General features: G+C 30.1%; 1 protein-coding gene, 2 long non-coding RNA genes and 1 pseudogene across 3 annotated transcripts; 2 read left to right on the plus strand and 2 right to left on the minus strand.

Moving 5' to 3' along the window:
• On the plus strand, positions 1–722 carry LOC138340708 (uncharacterized). Its single transcript, XR_011213445.1, has 2 exons — positions 1–119; positions 431–722. It is a non-coding gene; the product is annotated as an uncharacterized lncRNA (long non-coding RNA).
• Positions 723–2,157: 1,435 nt separating this feature from the next.
• Positions 2,158–3,901, minus strand: LOC138340656 (probable carboxylesterase 120; annotated as a pseudogene).
• Positions 3,902–5,505: 1,604 nt separating this feature from the next.
• Positions 5,506–7,523, plus strand: LOC104645130 (uncharacterized). Its single transcript, XR_739000.4, has 3 exons — positions 5,506–6,063; positions 6,233–6,302; positions 7,249–7,523. It is a non-coding gene; the product is annotated as an uncharacterized lncRNA (long non-coding RNA).
• A 1,413-nt stretch (positions 7,524–8,936) lies between these two features.
• On the minus strand, positions 8,937–10,931 carry LOC138340562 (probable carboxylesterase 120). Its single transcript, XM_069292397.1, has 2 exons — positions 10,120–10,931; positions 8,937–9,535 (listed from the first exon to the last, which is right to left on the minus strand). Exons 1-2 carry the CDS (start codon positions 10,637–10,639, stop codon positions 9,072–9,074), a joined length of 984 nt encoding a protein of 327 aa, XP_069148498.1. The 5' UTR covers positions 10,640–10,931; the 3' UTR covers positions 8,937–9,071.
• Between the last annotated feature and the right edge of the window lie 9,973 nt (positions 10,932–20,904).

Below are 20,904 nucleotides of genomic sequence, written 5' to 3' on the forward strand. Positions count from 1 at the left end.
TTTTCCTTCATATTGCTGCTTGGAGCTTTGTGGAATTCCACCTTCTTCCACCATTTGTTGTGGGTCCTTAACCCTTTTTTCTTGTTCTTTCTAATATCAATCTTGCTTAGCTTGTAGAGGTATGTTTTTGTATTTTGTTCTTCATTTCTTTCCCTCAATTTTCGACTTTCTCCATTTCAATGATGGAGACTTAATTTGGTGATGTAGTGGTTGCCTAAGATAGTTCTTGTAAAGGTGCCTAGTCTTGTGGTCTGACTCTCAATTCCTTATAAGTAGCTAATGTTATCTTTTTCCCTTGTTTGTTGTCATTCCTAATCACATTTCTAGATCTGAGCAGGGCCAGGCGAGTGTCATTTTTTCAAAAAAATAAAATAAAAACGCCTTGATGTCTTTATTATCTAATTCTAACCAATAAACTTCTTTTTGTCAGGAGAGAGATATTTTGGTTGGATATGTTCCTCCAGTGAAACTTAATGTTGCATTTTCTATGTGGAATCCAGAAAAGAGTTGGTTGTTGATTCTTCAGGTTTTTCCTTTCTGATGACATTCTATAAAGTGACTCATTTTTTTATAACTAAAGAAGTAACAGTGAGTTTTGAATAATTGAAAAGAAATCTTCAGTTGTGTATGAATATTTAGCCAAATTGCTTCTTGTTTCAAATCTTCTGAAACTCCCCCATTTTCATGATATATACTACTTTTAATATCATGTAATAATGAAATTGTGTTCCTCTATGTTTTCATTCTGCTTCATTTCTCTAGGTTGTATTCTCAAATTAGGTATTATCGGCTTTTCTAAGTTAATAGTGTTTCTTTTGTTGCTTGGAAGTTTACGGAAGGTTCCTCTATGTTTTCATTCTGCTTCATTTCATGTTCGATATTAGTATAATATTCATGATTTATTATTTTTTCATCATATATACTTACCATATATGTCATGGTGAAGATTACTAGAGGAGTTTCATCCTATAAGAAACTTTGACTCCTCTTTGGACTTTACTTTTACTCTTATTTTGCTTCTTCATTTAAGTTGTTTCTTTTTTTACACTTTTATTTATAAATTTATTATGTTTTTTCTTTGCTGCAATCTCTCATATCTATACAGGTTGTCTGCATTCATGTGTGCGGATTTGATTAACCTAATTGATTATATATAAGATGAACCACGTTAAGTTTATTAATCATCTATATGTTCACCTATTTCCAAACAATTTCTCCCTTTTTGATGACAATAAACAATGCAACATAGTTTACTTTGTAAAACATCAAAATACTTTGTCAATCATCAAAACTACATACTATTGTTACATTTTTTATAGGACTAAACTGTTAAAGTCACCTTTGGTAGGAAAAGCTTCATACCAAAGTGACACTTTTCTATATGAATCTTGGTTAATCAGCCCCAATCATTTTCATCACATTCATATTCACATCTATTTAAAGAGGAAATGGTTGCAAATTCAAAAAATTATCCTACTTTGCTGGACCCCAAAACTTAAAACATGTTCAACTAGACATACTTACATACTATTATTTATTATTATCATTTCATGTTTTACTTTTCTCTTTCATTTACATAAAATAGTAGCAGTTGAGTGGTGGATTCAATCACTTGGAGAGCTTCATTATTGATCAATATTCCCACCATACTACTCTCTCTGCCTATAGGATTGCACAAGCTAAGCTAGAAAAAGAGTGGTGCACAGGTTATTGTGAAACACAAAGAATAAAGTTTTCCAAGGAATCGAATCAACCACTCAACTATTACTGTCTCATGCAAAAGAGAGAGAGAGAGTGTGTAGTAAAAATTATGAAATTATGATAATGTTTATTAGTACATAAGTTTGTCTAGTTGAACAAGCTTTTAGTTGTGGGTCTAACAAAGTAGAATCAATTTTTAAAACTTTGCCACCACATCCTTTTTAATAGAAGTTAAGTTGAATTTGATAAAAATGATTGGGGTTGATTAATCACATGCATGGTTTTCATAAATTCTGTTCTTGTCTTATTGAATATTTCACATTCAATAAATTTCAAAGTCTAAATTTCTCACCAACATCCATGCGAAGGATCAGAAAATAATATCATACATATGTATGCTTTGCAACTAATTTTTGGGTGATGATATTATGTCTTTAAACTTACAAATTTAGTAGATATTAGAACTAACTCAATCCTAGAAACTTTTATTCATGAGAAAAATATAACAACTTAAAGTAATCTTACACACAAAGGAATGCATACTATACACTCCACTCTTATTTGCACAAAAGGAAATATAACAAAACAAACTCAATACTTTTAATTTTTAGTAGCAGATATGAGATCCCTAATGGCATCAAATAAGACTGCAGCCTTAGATGGCTCAAACAACTCAATAACATGGTAACCATCTCCAAAGAGCTTGAAAGTTTTTACACCTTTCTTTTCAATAAAATCAGCAAAGTCGAGGCATCGATTAAAGGATCTTCAGAGACACCGGTGACAAGGATCCCCCAGCCTCGTGTGATCATATCATCTAAATGCTTTGACCCTCCGTTAAGTAATGGGTTGGAATATTCATGATCATGATCTAGTGTTCCTTTTGGTAAGGACAAGTCAAATATCTTATCAATTGCTTGAAATGGCAAAGTTGGATCATCTTTTAGCTTCTCTTCAGATTCTGTCCTATTTTTTCCACTGAAATATGGTTGATGCAAGATAAGCCCTTTGATCTTCACTGGTTCTAGTTTTTTGTCTGAAAAAGATGTTACGCGTAACCCTGTAGGTAAGGGTGACAAAATTAGCCCATAAAATTATAATTAGTTCAATACATATAAATTTAGACAGTTAATAAAAGGGATGTACTCTAATCAAAGCTAGTTAATCTCCTTATTATTCCCTCCTCACCTAATATATAGTTTGATTGAGCACATAGTTAAAAGAAACTTAAAAGGAATACTTTACAATGTTACCAAACTAACCTTAAAAAGAGTACACCTAATGTAGACTTCTTGCCAAATAAGTGGGACTCAACAAGCATAAACTATTTGACAATATTGTTAAATATTTGTCAACAAAGAAAATGTGATATAACTCTTTTTTGACTGATTAAAAAAAATAAATCATATAAATTGAAAGAAAGGAAGTAAATGATACCGTTATCCCAAACCTTTTTTGGCGTAAATTTACGCCACCAGTTTGAAAATACTACACATCATGATATTTTAATTTGAAATCATAAAATTCAAAAACTTAGTATCCAGTTAAACTAAGATACTTTGTTACTATAATGAACATAAATATATAGAGAATTGAATGTATCAATTTTAAATCTTGAATCCAAATAACTCTAACAAAGTACCTGCATGGTAAGCCAAGTTTCCACCAGAACTTGATCCAAAAAGATAAACATTACTCAAATCAGCATAATTTTGAATCCATTCATCTTGAGTTGATTTAATCCAATTTAACCCATCTATGGCATCATCGTAAGCTGCAGGAAGTCGATTTTCAGGGGCCAAACGATATTCAAGGGCAATAATCATCGCGTCAAGTTTCTCATAAAGTTGTTGACAAAATAGATCCGAACCATAACTATTAACATGAAAGAAGACAAAGCCTCCGCCATGATAGTAGAAAATAACTGGCAATTTATCATCGTCATGATTTACAATTATTCGTCGTGGTACGTAGATTCTCATCCATGTTTTTTTATTGATGTCTAGGTCTACATCCTTAGATATGACTAAAGAAGTACCATTGGGATCAAAATTGGCTTGTGTGAGGGGTTCAGGTTGACGTTTAATTGTATCATTTGGTAATTCTTCAATGTTCAAAAATGGATTGTCAAAAATTGGACGAACAAATTTTTGGCTAGACATAATAATTATTGATCACACAAATATGTATTATAGGAACTTAGCTATATATTAGGGGTTATTATGATAATCTATATATAGACTTATATATAAGAAGAAGAAGAATATTACTGACAAGTGACAACTAGGAATTATTATATTGGAAATTGCAATAATTATGTGTAATATATATATATATATATATATATATATATATATATATATATATATATATATATATATATATATATTGCTTTAAACATAAACAGAAAAAAGCAATACAGAAAATACTGTCAATGCAACAAATCAATGGTTACAAACTTAGCATTTAATAAAGGGATAATAAATAATTACCTCTCAACCTATGCCCGAAATATAAGAGAGACACTTATACTATACTAAGGTCCTATTATCCCTCTGAACTTATTTTATTAATAATTTTCTACCACTTTTCGGACTACGTGGCACTATCTTGTGGACCCAACGCTGATTGACTTTTTTTTTTTCAAGCTAGTTTCATAATGGGAGGGCAACAATAATTTTGGAGTTCACAATAAAATAAAACTTTCCAAATCGAATATCGATGTATTTCAAAAATAATACTCCCTCCGTTTCATAAAGAATGATCTGATTTGACTTGGCACGGAGTTTAAATAAATAAAGAAGACTTTTGAATTTTATGGTCCTAAATTAAAGTTATGTCAAATGTACAAAATTGTCCTTTTGACCTTGTGGCCTTAAACAAAATAATTAAAAATACATATGTTTATTGAAAAAAATATTAAGAATAAAGTTTTAGTAATAGATTTTGATGTTCACTTTCCGAGAGTAAAATACACTCACATTGTCAACTAAGTGTTTAGAGAGATAATTATTACAGTTATTAAAAATTGAGGTGGGTGATACGACTTCGGTAAAGCTAAAGTGTATGTATAGCTAAAAATCTAAATACAGATTAGGAGGACTTTTGACCAATTTCTCCTAAATTTATAATAAATAGTATATATAATGTCTCTTCCAATTAAGTATTTGTCCTGCCAATTAACTCAGACATTAAACTCTAAACAATTTAATATATTACAAATAACAGCAACAACTAATGTAATAAGAACTCTAAATTGTCAAAGAACACATATGTTGAAAAGGAAGTTATTTCATAGTATATATAGAAAATACATGAACCCTTGCTTTCATAATATTGCAATTATTCAAGGAGCATTTGTATATGAGAAGGTTTAATTCGAAATTGAGGAATAATATCAGTAATTATATTGAATCTGCAAAAGTTATTGGATCACAAAATAATACTTTAGGAATTTTACTTGATTCGATTTAGTGTCTGACTTGTAATGATAAAAAAAAAAGAATAACTTTCATGCAAACATGTCTAAATTCAGATATATATTCTTTTTTGTTTTAAGCTAAGTAATATCTATAAAAATATATCTACATGTGCATGCAAATTAATAAATTCAAGTGTAATTATAACTATTAATCCTAAATTAACCATAATTTCAAAAGCTTCAAAATTGAAATCGTGATTAGAATATGTTAAACAATCCAAATATGATATAAATTAAATATAATATATACATATTAATTTCTTGCATAGATGTTGCATTAAATATGAGTTTGATTGGTTAGAAGAAGGGCATAAAAATATTGATTTTAGTATAATTTTTATATCTATAGTTAAGTTATATATCTTGCATTATTATAAAATATCTTTTCTGAATTATGTTTAAAATTTAAAAGTATTTAATTTTTTTTAAAATAATAATTTGGAGCATCAAAATCTTTTTATTCATTAATAAAGTATGTACAAGCATGGGCCAATCCAAAACAAAGGATTAGCCCAAAAAAGAAATAGCCCAATCCATTAAAATGATCCTTTAGGTATTTATAAAGAAACCCTAAAAAATAAGGGTTCATAAATTTGTGCTCCTCATCCTTGTCCTTCATATTACTGCAAATGCTTGGAGCTTTGTGGAATTCCACCTTCCTCCACCATTTGTTGTGGGTCCTTAACCCCTTTTTCTTGTTCTTTCTAATATCATTCTTGCTTAGCTTGTAGAGGTATGTTTTTGTATTTTGTTCTTCATTTCTTTCCCGCAATTTTCGACTTCCTCTATTTCAATAATGGAGACTTAATCTGGTGGTCTAGTGGTTTCCTAAGATAGATCTTATAAAGGAACCAAGTCCGTGGTCTGGCTTTCAATTCCTTGTAAGTAGCTAATGTTATCTCATTTCTTCTTTCCATGTTTGTTGTCATTCCTAATCACATTTCTTGATCTGAGCAGGGCCAGGCGAGTGTCATTTTTTCAAAAAAATAAAATAAAAAAGCCTTGATGTCTTTATCGTCTAATTCTAACCAATAAACTTCTTTTTGTCAGGAGAGAGATATTTTGGTTGGATGCATTTTCTATGTGGAATCCAGAAAAGAGTTGGTTGTTGATTCTTCAGGTGTTTCCTTTCTGATGACATTCTATAAAGTGACTCATTTTTTTATAACTAAAGAAGTAACAGTGAGTTTTGAATAATTGAAAAGAAATCTTCAGTTGTGTATGAATATTTAGCCAAATTGCTTTCTTGTTTCAAATCTTCTGAAACTCCCCCATTTTCATGATATATACTACTTTTAATATCATGTAATAATGAAATTGTGTTCCTCTATGTTTTCATTCTGCTTCATTTCTCTAGGTTGTATTCTCAAATTAGGTATTATCGGCTTTTCTAAGTTAATAGTGTTTCTTTCGTTGCTTGGAAGTTTACGAAAGGTGGAAAAAATCATTGTTGTCCAACCCTTTCAAAGGCTACAGTAGTAATTTAATTTGCTAATGAATTTCCTTTCTGGAAACATGTTGAAGTCTCACTTGACATAACTAAGCTAGATACTGAATGTGTCCTATTATAGTTGAAATCTGCCACAGAATCTCCCAAATTTAAAAAAGAACTCGAATAATGTCTAAAGAATCAATCTTAAAAATCATCTTATTGAGGCTCATAGAAACACAATGATAAATGATCTTTTTGATTGCAATTGCCTCTTCCTCAATATCTGTTTTCTCATGAATTTCCTGTCTTTGAGCATATATAAGATCTCCTCTATGATTACTTGAAAAATAACCATAGGAACTCTTGTTCGGATTGTCTTACATTTAAACACTTGACATCATGTGGTTTTCATGGCTAGTTGGTAGGTACTCAATTCATAGGATAAGTGATTTTTACTAATCTTTAGATACATGGGCTCACCTTAAACAAGACTATTGTATGACGATTTTTTCCCATTCTTAAGATTATTTATCATTTTTTATAAATATCACACGAACCGGGATGGGTAGTGTGGCCACGGTTGACAACGATAACTCCCTTTTTAGCATTGATACATGTTTTTCTCTTGATGCAGCACAAGCCTGGTAGCATGATCGCACCGCATGTGACTTGTTGTAGAACTCTCACAATTTTCTTAATATTTTGTATGTTCATTTGACTATTGAATCTCAGACTCAGTCTTGATAACATTCTTCATTCCTCTGTTCCGACTTTAAAACTCCATAACACTTCAAATTTTCTTTCAAACATGCTTATTAGCTGTAAAAAAATTGTGCAAACAAGTACACTCATAAGCATATAATGATTATAATAATGATTAAATGATGGTATAAAAACACATATAAAGACTTTATAACAACTAAATGTATGTATTTTATACTGAATATCAGTTATCATCAATGTCATCGTGATTCATTTATTTTAAGTTTTAAGTCTTATTTTTTTTAATTTGTTTGAAAATAATTTCATGTTCGATATTAGTATAATCTTCATGATTTATTATTTTTTCATTATATATACTTACCATATATGTCATGGTGAAGATTACTAGAGGAGTTTCATCCTATAAGAAACTTTGACTCCTCTTTGGACTTTACTTTAACTCTTATTTTGCTTCTTCATTTAAGTTGTTTCTTTTTTTACACTTTTATTTATAAATTTATTAGTTTTTTCTTTGCTGCAATCTCTCATATCTATACAGGTTGTCTGCATTCATGTGTGCGGATTTGATTAACCTAATTGATTATATATAAGATGAACCACGTTAAGTTTATTAATCATCTATATGTTCACCTATTTCCAAACAATTTCTCCCTTTTTGATGATAATAAACAATGCAACATAGTTTACTTTGTAAAACATCAAAATACTTTGTCAATCATCAAAACTACATACTATTGTTACATTTTTTATAGGACTAAACTGTTAAAGTCGCCTTTGATAGGAAAAGCTTCATACCAAAGTGACACTTTTCTATATGAGTCTTGGTTAATCAGCCCCAATCATTTTCATCACATTCATATTCACATCTATTTAAAGAGGAAATGGTTGCAAATTCAAAAAATTATCCTACTTTGCTGGACCCCAAAACTTAAAACATGTTCAACTAGACATACTTGCATACTATTATTTATTATTATCATTTCATGTTTTACTTTTCTCTTTCATTTACGTAAAATAGTAGCAGTTGAGTGGTGGATTCAATCACTTGGAGAGCTTCATTGTTGATCAATATCCCACCATACTACTCTCTCTGCCTATAGGATTGCACAAGCTAAGCTAGAAAAAGAGTGGTGCACAGGTTATTGTGAAACACAAAGAATAAAGTTTTCCAAGGAATCGAATCAACCACTCAACTATTACTGTCTCATGCAAAAGAGAGAGAAGAGAGTGTGTAGTAAAAATTATGAAATTATGATAATGTTTATTAGTACATAAGTTTGTCTAGTTGAACAAGCTTTTAGTTGTGGGTCTAACAAAGTAGAATCAATTTTTAAAACTTTGCCAGCACATCCTTTTTAATAGAAGTTAAGTTGAATTTGATAAAAATGATTGGGGTTGATTAATCACATGCATGGTTTTCATAAATTCTATTCTTGTCTTATTGAATATTTCACATTCAATAAATTTCAAAGTCTAAATTTCTCACCAACATCCATGCGAAGGATCAGAAAATAATATCATACATATGTATGCTTTGCAACTAATTTTTGGGTGATGATATTATGTCTTTAAACTTACAAATTTAGTAGATATTAGAACTAACTCAATCCTAAAAACTTTTATTCATGAGAAAAATATAACAACTTAAAGTAATCTTACACACAAAGGAATGCATACTATACACTCCTCTCTTATTTGCACAAAAGGAAATATAACAAAACAAACTCAATACTTTTAATTTTTAGTAGCAGATATGAGATCCCTAATGGCATCAAATAAGACTGCAGCCTTAGATGGCTCAAACAACTCAATAACATGGTAACCATCTCCAAAGAGCTTGAAAGTTTTTACACCTTTCTTTTCAATAAAATCAGCAAAGTTGCGCGAGGCATCGATTAAAGGATCTTCAGAGACACCGGTGACAAGGATCCCCCAGCCTCGTGTGATCATATCATCTAAATGCTTTGACCCTCCGTTAAGTAATGGGTTGGAATATTCATGATCATGATCTAGTGTTCCTTTTGGTAAGGACAAGTCAAACATCTTATCAATTGCTTGAAATGGCAAAGTTGGATCATCTTTTAGCTTCTCTTCAGATTCTGTCCTATTTTTTCCACTGAAATATGGTTGATGCAAGATAAGCCCTTTGATCTTCACTGGTTCTAGTTCTTTGTCTGAAAAAGATGCTACGCGTAACCCTGTAGGTAAAGGTGAATTAATTAGCCCATAAAAATTATAATTAGTTCAATACATATAAATTTAGACGGTTAATAAAAGGGATGTACTCTAATCAAAGCTAGCTAATCTCCTTATTATTCCCTCCTTACCTAATATATAGTTTGATTAAGCACATAGTTACAGAAACTTAAAAGGAATACTTTACAATGTTACCAAACTAACCTTAAAAAGAGTACACCTAATGTAGACTTCTTGCCAAATAACTGGGACTCGACAAGCATAAACTATTTGACAATATTGTTAAATATTTGTCAACAAAGAAAATGTGATATAACTCTTTTTTACTGATTAAAAAGAAAACTAAATCATATAAATTGAAAGAAAGGAAGTAAATGATACCGTTATCCCAAACCTTTTTTGTCGTAAATTTACGCCACCAGTTTGAAAATACTACACATCATGATATTTTAATTTGAAATCATAAAATTCAAAAATTTAGTATCCAGTTAAACTAAGATACTTTGTTACTATAATGAACATAAATATATAGAGAATTGAATGTATCAATTTTAAATCTTGAATCCAAATAACTCTAACAAAGTACCTGCATGGTAAGCCAAGTTTCCACCAGAACTTGATCCAAAAAGATAAACATTACTCAAATCAGCATAATTTTGAATCCATTCATCTTGAGTTGATTTAATCCAATTTAACCCATCTATGGCATCATCGTAAGCTGCAGGAAGTCGATTTTCAGGGGCCAAACGATATTCAAGGGCAATAATCATCGCGTCAAGTTTCTCAGATAGTTGTTGACAAAATAGATCCGAACCATAACTATTAACATGAAAGAAGACAAAGCCTCCGCCATGATAGTAGAAAATAACTGGCAATTTATCATCGTCATGATTTGCAATTATTCGTCGTGGTACGTAGATTCTCATCCATGTTTTTTTATTGCTGTCTAGGTCTACATCCTTAGATATGACTAAAGAAGTACCATTGGGATCAAAATTGGCTTGTGTGAGGGGTTCAGGTTGACGTTTAATTGTATCATTTGGTAATTCTTCAATGTTCAAAAATGGATTGTCAAAAATTGGACGAACAAATTTTTGGCTAGACATAATTATTGATCACAAAAATATGTATTATAGGAAGTTAGCTATATATTAGGGGTTATATATAAGAAGAAGAAGAATATTACTGACAAGTGACAACTAGGAATTATTATATTGAAAATTGCAATAATTATGTGTAATTTTTTTTTTGAGATGCAATGAATTCATATTTTTCTTACTTTTTAACTTGTCTTTCTTTATCTCACTCTGTACTCTCTTTTCTCGTTCACATCTCTTCTTATGTATATGTATTTCAGAATATATCTGATATCTCAGATATATGTATCTTGTGTGATTTACGTATATTTTGTGGAAGAGAAATATATATAATATCAAGTTATTTGACTTAAGAAATGATAGTTGTTTTTCTTGACTTAAAAATATTTAAGGAATTTTAAGTTTGATTTTGATTGCTTAAATAAATTCAAGGTAGGCTGCAGATCCAAGTGTTGATGATATTCCTAGAGCTACATTACAAAGAGAGAAATTGAAGTTCAGTCTGGGGCTGGGGTACATTCGAGAATAACACTCTCAATAAAAAAAATTCATATAGATTCAAAGCTTGAACTCGACTCAATACCTCTTAATTATATGCACTTGTAATTAAAGTTGGTGTTTGTGAAATATTTTATGAAAAGAGTTATGAAATGGAGTTGTGGTTTTACCTTCATGAATAAAGTAAATTATAATTATACTGATGGACTAAATTCTTTATCCTATTATACTGATTGATAAGACATAATATAATTATTTTTTTTCGTATATATTGTTAATTGGACGAATTAATGATAAAGTAATTATGAGGTTTATTTGCGTAAAACTCCTCTTAATTTGTGCTTTGAGAAAAGTAGATATATTCATGACAACTCGAATTAAATACTCATGCAATAGTTATGGATATAATTATTGGATTGTATATTAGGAAAAATTGATTTACTTTCGAGAAGCAAGAAAAGTAGAAGGAAAAGAAATGTCAATTATAGTGTGCGATAAAAGAAGACAACATAAATGGATAACTACCACCCGTTCTGTCTCAGTTTACGTGATATATTTTAGATTTCGAGATTTAAATATGTTTATTTTCATCATAAATTTTTTATGTAACTTTTAAATATTTTGAATTATCAATTACTGTAACTAATACTTTTTACATAATTTATAACTATATAAATATTAAATATCTTACGAATAAATTTTTGATTAAATTTAAACTATTTAAATCTCTAGAATTGTATCACATATAGAGTGAGTATGCAATTTGATTAAATAATATATAAGTTCACGTATCAAAATGTAAAGTCTAAAGTGAAAATATTTATTTATGGTAGATTTCATTTGATTAGTAGTCGTCTTTCTTGACTATGATATAATAATAATAATGTGGCCAATATAACATTTCATTTTCATTCATCATTCATAGTCCTATCTCTTGACTTAATTAATTTACTCTGCTTTACTATATTAAATTTTCGATTTTTATGAGGCGCAAAAGTCACTGAAAGAGAAAAAATCAAATTGAAAATCTATATTTCTCGAATAAATATATTCGTGCTTTACACGGTCATTAATTTATGCGTAACTCATAACAATTTTACTATTTTAGAAGCTTATAATTATATATATGTTAGTTTGCATTATTAACAATTTTATCAAAATTTGGTGCGTTCAAATGCATGTATCTCATGATACATGAGGTCAAAATTAAAAATGTAACCTGTTCTTGATATACTGTACTCAAGTGAATTTGCATGTATTTGAGATATCTAGACAGATCTCGCTCCTACTCTCATATCTCGCTCGCGTATGTATCTGGTATCCCAGATATATGTAAATCATGCTAGATACATGTATCTAATGTGTATTTAGTCATGTAATTTGCATATATATCTGTGACAAATAGACAAATCTCGCTCGCTTCTCTCCTGTTCTCGATTGTCTCTCTCCCTATTTTTGTGTATCTAGTAGCAAAAAAATTATATGTATCTGACTTGAAGTCATGTATATGTAAATACATCTTGACTCGAAGTTTGGTATAACATTATTATATAATTAAAATAAAATATAATTATTTCAAAGTATGTATGTTTGTGTAATTAGGTAGTTTTTTCTGCCATAATACTTATTTTACTTTTTCATGATAGTTAATACACGTATTTTAGCAAAAATAATTAAATTGATAGAAGCCAATGTGATGCTTATTAAATTTGTTGAAATTTTATACATAAAAATATGTTCAGCCATTTAAACTTGAAGGCAACTTGCAACATCAATATAATAATAACTCATACGAGGTAAAAGAAAATCTTCCATAATGAAGAAATAAAAGTTAATTAAATTCCAAAATATCTTACCAAAACTTTATTAATACGTTTATTAGATTCAGGAGCGAAGCTAAAATACTTATAACGTGAAAAATAACTTAAAGTTCCTATGGACTCTTTCCAAGTATTAATAATAGAAGCGTTTATTGAAACTTATAAGGAAAAAAAAGATTAAAATTAATTGATATTTCACAGAAAAAAAAAGTCATCAAAACAATTTACTACTACTAAAATGGAGGAAAGAAACAACTTTTCCATTATAAAACCAAAACTAGACAGAGTTGGTTATTATATATACTATTATTATCTATATTTTAAAAATATTAGGTGTCTTATTAATAATTAAGAGTTTTCTATTATATATTTAAAAAAATACACTTTTAGATATATACGTAGTTTTGCTACCAGATACATTAACGTAGAGAGAGAGGCGAGCGAGATGGAGAGAAAGGCGAGCAAGATTTGTTATGTATCTCAGATACATACGAATTACTCTAGATACATACTAGATACAACATCTACATATCTAGTGTGATTCACTTGTATCTGGATATCAAATACATATGAGAATGGCGAGAGAGATATTTTATATATATAAAATACATGTAGATCCACTTGGATACACTATGTCTAGAATAAATAACATGCAAGTTTAACTCATGTATCCAAAGATATATGTATTTGGACACGTCTAAAAAAAGAATGACTTAGTTTCCTTTTTTAAATTAAAACATTAAAAATTACTATTCCCTCCGCTTAAAAAAGAATGACTTAGTTTCCTTTTTTTGTTTGTTTAAAAAAGAATAACTCGAAAATTACTCTTCTTCTACTATTCAGACCTAAAATGCCTTGACGTCAACCTTTTTGAATCTATTTTGCCCTTCATCTTTAACAATCTAAATAATAACCTCAATTAACAAATTAATTTATGACGTATCACTATCCTATTTAATTAACGAGTATTTGTTTAGTCAAATATCTCAATTCTCTAAACTAAGAAAATTGTCTTTTCAAAAGGAAAAAATAATACTGCCAAAAACCTTTGCCAAATCTCAATTTGATGATTTCTTTGGGAATAAGCTTTATAAAGTAGTATACTTATTTAAAAACAGATTTTTTCTTGGTAAGAACCTATCCAGATGATGTCAAATTTAATATAGATGGGTTTTTTAATTATTATTTTTATTTTATTTTAAGGAAAGTGACAAATTAATTGGCATTGATGAAGGTTGAGAACAATTGTTAGCATTTTAGATCTATCCACTTTAGTGTAGCAACAACAATATTGCAGATCAAAAACTTACAAATGCAACAACCAATGGTTACCATACTACAATAAAAATGATAATTCGCGGTATTGAATTTTTAATTGGCGCTAAATATATATTTTTAGCGACAATTGTCACTTTTTGTATATGTCTCTAAAGCCTTTAGCGACATTGAAACTAATGATACTTAACTAGTACCAGTAAAAACTTTAACACTCTTTCTTAACTTAGCGTTCAATAGAATTGTAATAGAAAGATTCATTACTAGTTAACAAGGACACATATATTTATGAATCACTAAATTTAGAGAAAATGATAAAATACCCTTCGATTTATATTCAAATTTTTAATAACACACTTATATTATACAGGAGTCTTATTATCCCAATAAACTATTTTAAAATGGACTCATTACCCCCTTGAAAGTTGATAACTAGCCATCTGCCTTGTGGTGAGGCACACGCCTTGACACGCCTTCAATCTTTTTGCAGCCCTAATTTTTTTTTTGAAAGATTGATTTGAGAAAAATATTAGGGGATACATTGTGGGTCTTCTTTTTTTTAATCTTCCTCACAAGGTGAATTTGTCGGGCCTCCATCCTTTTCAGCATTCTCATATGCGAAATAATCGTTACCACCTCCACATCCACCTTTATCACCTCCCTAATTTACATCAAAATTCACACCTTTGCACATCTTTATCATCTTCATTTATAATATCTCCAAGTTGTTCATGATTTCCAACCCCATTAGTTTCATCATCACCTTCCTCATGATTTTTTCCTCCTCTAATTCTTTTTATTTATTTAGGTAGATTGATTTTGCAAGAGTATTACATGACTTTGTAAATTTATTTGCAATCAACAAAAAAGAATTCAATAAAAACGGTGGTGGAAACAACGACTATGGCGGTGGAAAGTCTTATTTTAGAGGTGGTGAATGATGAAGAGATTTGTTTTATATTGCTATGGAGAAGAGTAAAAATAAATAAAAAACATAAATAATTAAAAATGCATATATTTATTAAATAAATTATATATAAAGTTTTCGTAATAATTTTTAATGAGTGGCGGATCTAGAATTTAAACATTATGAGTGCTTTGAATGTGGAGGAGTGAAATTATGAAAAATAAATGTTAACAATAACATTCAAACCCTGGTTCAACAACATTAAAATAGTCTTAAGCACCCACCCAAAAGCCATTACGCTAATTTGATCATTTATTCATTGGGTGCTTTATGTTAATTTTATACAAATTTCACTTAATTTCTACATCGATATATATATTCTGTAACAAAGTTTATAGGTGCTCGAGCACCCGACTGTAACATCTCGTAAACCGAAAAATATCTTGGAAATTTCCCAAGTGTAAAAAGTTAGTCTTTGGTCATTTTTCAAACTTCCATAACTTTTAACTCAGGATGAGTTAGGGTTAGTTCTTAATATGGTTGGAAAGTCCTTGAAGAGATCTTTCCAACATTGTCAAGTTTGAGCATTTTTGGTGTCGTAAAAGGGATATATGACAATCGGAAGTTGGGATGTTTGATTGAGGAAAGTCCAATACGAATTTTAGTAAGTGCAAAATAGTCTTTTCGCCCTACTATTTCCTAATTTGTTTTAAGGGTTTATTAGGAATAAAACTAAGTGTTAAGTCAGTTTTAGAAAATTGCAACACGCTTAGGGCTTGGGAGAAAAGAGTAGAGAAGAAGTATAAAGGAGAAAAGACCAAGAATTCGTCAAGAACACCAAGATCTTCGAGTTGAATTTGTTGGGGTGATCCCTATAAGGTATATGAGATCGTTTTGTGTTGGGTTCTTTCACCCACACATCAACATGTTTAACTCAGTGCATTTAGAGTAGATTGAATGATGGACATCGTAGTTCTTAATAAATAATTGTTGAATTCTCGTTGTTTGAGTTGAAGTATACTTTTAGTTGTTTTGATTCGTGTTTCCGGGCTGTTTTAAGAGGCTAATCGATTGGGTATTGAGAATATTAGTGATCATAACTGTTGGGGAAAAATTCATGGGATTTTAGAAGGGTTAGAGATGAAAATCGGAGAAGAAAAATCGAAAATCCCGTCTGATAGGCCTAGGGGCACCTATCCAACAAGAGCCCCTAAGGACAGAATTTGGTGCGCTGCGCTAGTTAAAGCGCCCGAGGAAGTGTCTGTCCGTCAAGCTTTGGCGTCCCGCACCTCTCAGAGCGCCAAAGTCACCTAGAGACCCCATTTTCCCTCATTTTTTCGTACTAGTTCCTAAATGATGTACCTATGTCTCTTAGTTGATAACAACACTCTAAAGCACACCAAAAAATCATGAAAATCATCCATAAAAATGAGATCATGATCCTTGAATCCATAATCCAATTCAAGAAAAATTAAGATCAAAGTAAAAGAAGTTAAAAAGTCAAGTCTAAAAGTTAAAGAGCAAGTCAAAGTAAGTTCTTAAAGTTTTCAAGAGTCTTAAACAAACATTTTAATTTTGGTTTAAGGCTCAAGATACAAGTTGAGCAAAGATCAATGAGTTGAGTTAAATCTCAAGAGTTATTAAGGAACTAAGTAGTCCCTAAGAGTTACAAATGTTTCACATTTTGAGAAAAGAAAGGAAGCTAGATTTCCACAGAGCCTTTGGCTAGTTTTAGAAAAAAAGGAACTATGAATTACAAGAGAGCTTTTGAAGATAAGTTTGAGTAATTACCTCAAACCAGAGAAATAGTTGTTTTAAGAACACATGAGCTATGTATTTTGGGAGTAGTATTGAGCACCGATATGGGGGGGGGGGGGGGGGGGGGGGAGAGTTCATAACAACTCAAGTCTCCATAAACCATGTAGCCAACATGGACAGAGAAATGATCATACTTTTTAGATGATTCCTTAATACTTTTTAGCACAGACTAGTGGATCCACTTAGTAGTTCATGTTCTATACCGACGGCAAGGTATAGAGCAGTCCTCTTGCAACGTGATGTAAGACGTTGTACAACCGCTTAAGCTCATGGTGATGGTTGTCGGTTAAAGAATCGCTCACAGAAACTATATTACTTTCATTATAAGTAAAATTGAGTTTGTTATCAAATTATCTCTAACGAACTAAGTTGTTTACACTGTTTTGCAAGTTTTATTATATATATATATATATATATATATATATATATATATATATATATATATATATATATATATATATATATATATATATATATATATATATATATATATATATATTGCATGTGTCCTTATTGCTTTATATTGAGTTAGTATTTCATGAGTCGAGCAGAGCCAAGATAAGTTCTTCTTAATCCTTTCAAGCTTTAAGTTGTTGTTTAGCATTACAACTTGCATACTCGTACATTCAATGTACTGATGTCAGTTGGTTTGCATCATCTTATGATGCAGAGCAGGTAACCAAGATCAGCACCCAACGCCTCGGTGATCCAATTGAGCATTTGTAGTCAATGGTGAGCCTCCTTGTGTTCTGGAGGCCACTTTTATTTGCTTTCTAGCATTTCATTTATAGGATGTTGTGGGGTCTGTCCCAACATCCAGCTTAGTGTTTTGGAGACTTCATAGACAGTCAGGTAGTCAGTTTGAGTATCTTTTTTTAACTGCAGATGTTTCGCTATGAGAATTTGAGTGCCATTTTGGCCAGGCTATTGTGTATTAATTATTTTTTTCAAGAATGTTTTTATTTCATATTTGGCCTAGGTTAAGTCTTCTGCTGAGTTAATAAGTCAGACCAAGGATTTGTCAAGACCAACAATGGTCATTGGGTGCTGAACACTTCCAGGGTGTAGGTTCGGGGCGTGACATCGGTGGACTTCATGCGGGACCGCCCCTATTTTTATGTTCACTCTCTCAAAGAGAGTGAAATACACCACATTGTCAACTAAACATGTTGGGAGATAATTATTACTATTATAAACAGTTCAGGTGAGTGATCCCTTGTAAAGTTAAAGTATATGTTAGTTAAAAATCCAAAAATAGATTAAGGGGACTTTTGACCATTTCATTCTAAATTTATAATAAATAGTATATATAAAGTCTCTTTCAATTATGTATTTGTCCTTTACAAATTAACTCAAAATTAAACTCTAAATAATTTAATATATTACAAAAAAAAACTAATAATAAGAACTCTATATTGTTAAAGAATACATATGTTGAAAAGGAAGTTGTTTCGTAGTATAGAAAATACATGAATCTTTGAAAAGGAAGTTGTTTCGTAGTATAGAAAATACATGGATCTTTGCTTTCATTATATTGCAATTAGTTAAGGAGCATTTGTATATGAGAAGGTTTAATTCAAAATTTTGAGGAATAATATCAGTAATTATATTGGATCTGCACAAGTTATTGGATCATAATATATTACTTAAAGAATTTTATTTGACTCGATTTAGTGTCTCACATGTAAATATATGAAAAAGGATAACTCTCGTGCAAACATGTCTAAATTTAGATATATTCTTTTCTGTTATAAGCCGAATAATATCTATAAATATATATTTACAGGTGCATGCAAATTAATAAATTTGGGTGTAATTTTCACTATTAATTCTAAATTAACTGTAATTTAAAAAGCTTAAAACTTAAAATCGTATTTACAATATGTTAGAGGACCCAAATATGATATGAATTAAATATAATATATACATAGTGATTTCTTGCATACGTGTTGCATTAAATATGAGTTTGATTGGTTAAAACAAAGGTTTGAAAATCTTAATTTTAATATAGATTTTGTATCTATAGTTAATTCGGATAACTAATAATTAACTATTAATATGTTAAAACTGATTGTGATTGCAGTTGGTCATAACAATTAGAATTGTGTTTACAATTTACAACCATTTGATTTTCTTTTAAAAAAAAATTAATTTAGAGCATCAAACTCTTTTTATTTATTAATAGAGTATGTACAAGCATTGGCCAATCCAAAACTAAGATAAGCCCAAAAAAGAAAAAGTCCAACCCATTAAAATGAACCTTTAGATATTTATAAAGAAAAACCTAAAAAATTAGGGTTCATAAATTTGTGCTCCTCTTCAGTATCCCCTATACTGCTGCTTGGAGCTTTATTGAATTCCACCTTCCTCCCCCATTTGTTATGGGTCTTAATACCTTTCTCTTCTTCTTCCTAATATCATCCTTGCTTAGCTTGCAGCGATATGTTTTTGTATTTTTTTCTTCATTAATTTCCCTCAATTTTTGACTTTCTCCATTTCAATGATGGAAACTTAATCCGGTGATGTAGTGGTTGTCTAAGATAATTCTTGTAGAGGTGCCTAGTCCAGTGGTCTGGCTCTCAATTCCTTGTAAGTAGCTAATGGTATCTCATTTCTTCTTCCCTTGTTTGTTGTCTTTCCTAATCACATTTGTACATCTGAGCAGAGCTAGGTGAATGCTATTTTTTCAAAAAAAAAAAAAAGTTCTTTGATGTTTTTATCTTCCAATTCTAACCAACAAACTTGTTTTTGCTTGGAGAGAGATGATTTGGTTGGATATGTTCCTCCAGTGAGACTTGATGCTGCATTTTCAATGTGGAATTTAAAGAAGACTTGGTCATTGATTCTTCAGGTTTTTCCTTTCTGATGATATTCTATAAAGTGACTTATTCTTTTTATAATTAAAGAATTAACACTTTTGATCTAGTAAATTTTGAATAATTGAAAAGAAATCATCAATTGCGTACGCATATTGAGCCAAATTATTTTTTGTTTCAAATCTTATGAAACCCTCATTTTCATGATATATACTACTATTTAATATCATGTAATAATGAAATAGTGTTCCTCTATGTTGTCATTTGCTTTATTTCTCTAGGTTGTATTTTCAAATTAGGTATTAGCGATTTTTCTAAATTAATAATCTTTCTTTCGTTGCTTGGAAGTTCATAGAAGGTGAAAAAACATTGTCGTCCAACCCTTTCAAAGGTTACATTAGTAAATTAATTTCCTTTCTGAAAACATGTTGAAGTCTCACATGACATAACTGAGCTAGATACTTAATGTGTCCTATTATAGTTGAAATCTACCACAGACCCAAATTTAAGAAAGAACTCGAATAATGCCTAAAGAATCAATCTTAAAAATCATCTTATTGAGGCTCATAGAAACACAATGATAAATGACCTTTTGATTGCATTGCTTCTACCTCAATATCTGTTATCTAATGAATTTCCTCCACTTGAGCATATATAAGATCTCTTTTATGATTACTGTTTTATCGAAAAAGTGGTTTTCGAAAAAAGTTTATTTTTCGACTTTTGGGAGTCGCCACTTAATTTTGAGAAAATTAAGAAAACTTGATTTCAAATAATTAAACAGAAAATTGTTTGAAAACTTTTAAGGGTTCGGGATTCCTATTAATGTCTTAGGAAGGTGTTAGGCACCTAAGACACTCCGCTAACTTACGGTTATCCGGCGATTAACTTATTTGACTATTATTTATTTTAACTTTGCAATTTTGAAATCATTAAACTTATGAGAAATTTACTTAGGCGAATTTTCAGATTTTAAAGCTCTTTAAGTTCAAACTAACTTAGAATTTGAATTTTGAACATGTTAGAGTTTTAAACAAAACTTACGAGTTGAAATATTTATCGTTTTGCGATTCCATTTTAGTTTTGAGATTTGATAAAATAGAAGGCGCTTCGAAGGGGGTTTGGAGTTTTCTAATCTTA

The sequence above is a fragment of the Solanum lycopersicum genome, chromosome 12 (genome assembly GCF_036512215.1).
Source record: "Solanum lycopersicum chromosome 12, SLM_r2.1".
NCBI classification, from domain to species: Eukaryota; Viridiplantae; Streptophyta; class Magnoliopsida; order Solanales; family Solanaceae; genus Solanum; species Solanum lycopersicum.

Excerpts from the sequence above, each read along its gene's own strand:
- LOC138340562 (XM_069292397.1), bottom strand. The coding sequence starts at position 10,639 with ATGTCTAGCCAAAAATTTGTTCGTCCAATTTTTGACAATCCATTTTTG. Across the intron at positions 9,536-10,119 it reads AAACTTGGCTTACCATGCAG|GGTTACGCGTAGCATCTTTT; the intron begins GTACTTTGTTAG and ends CTTTACCTACAG.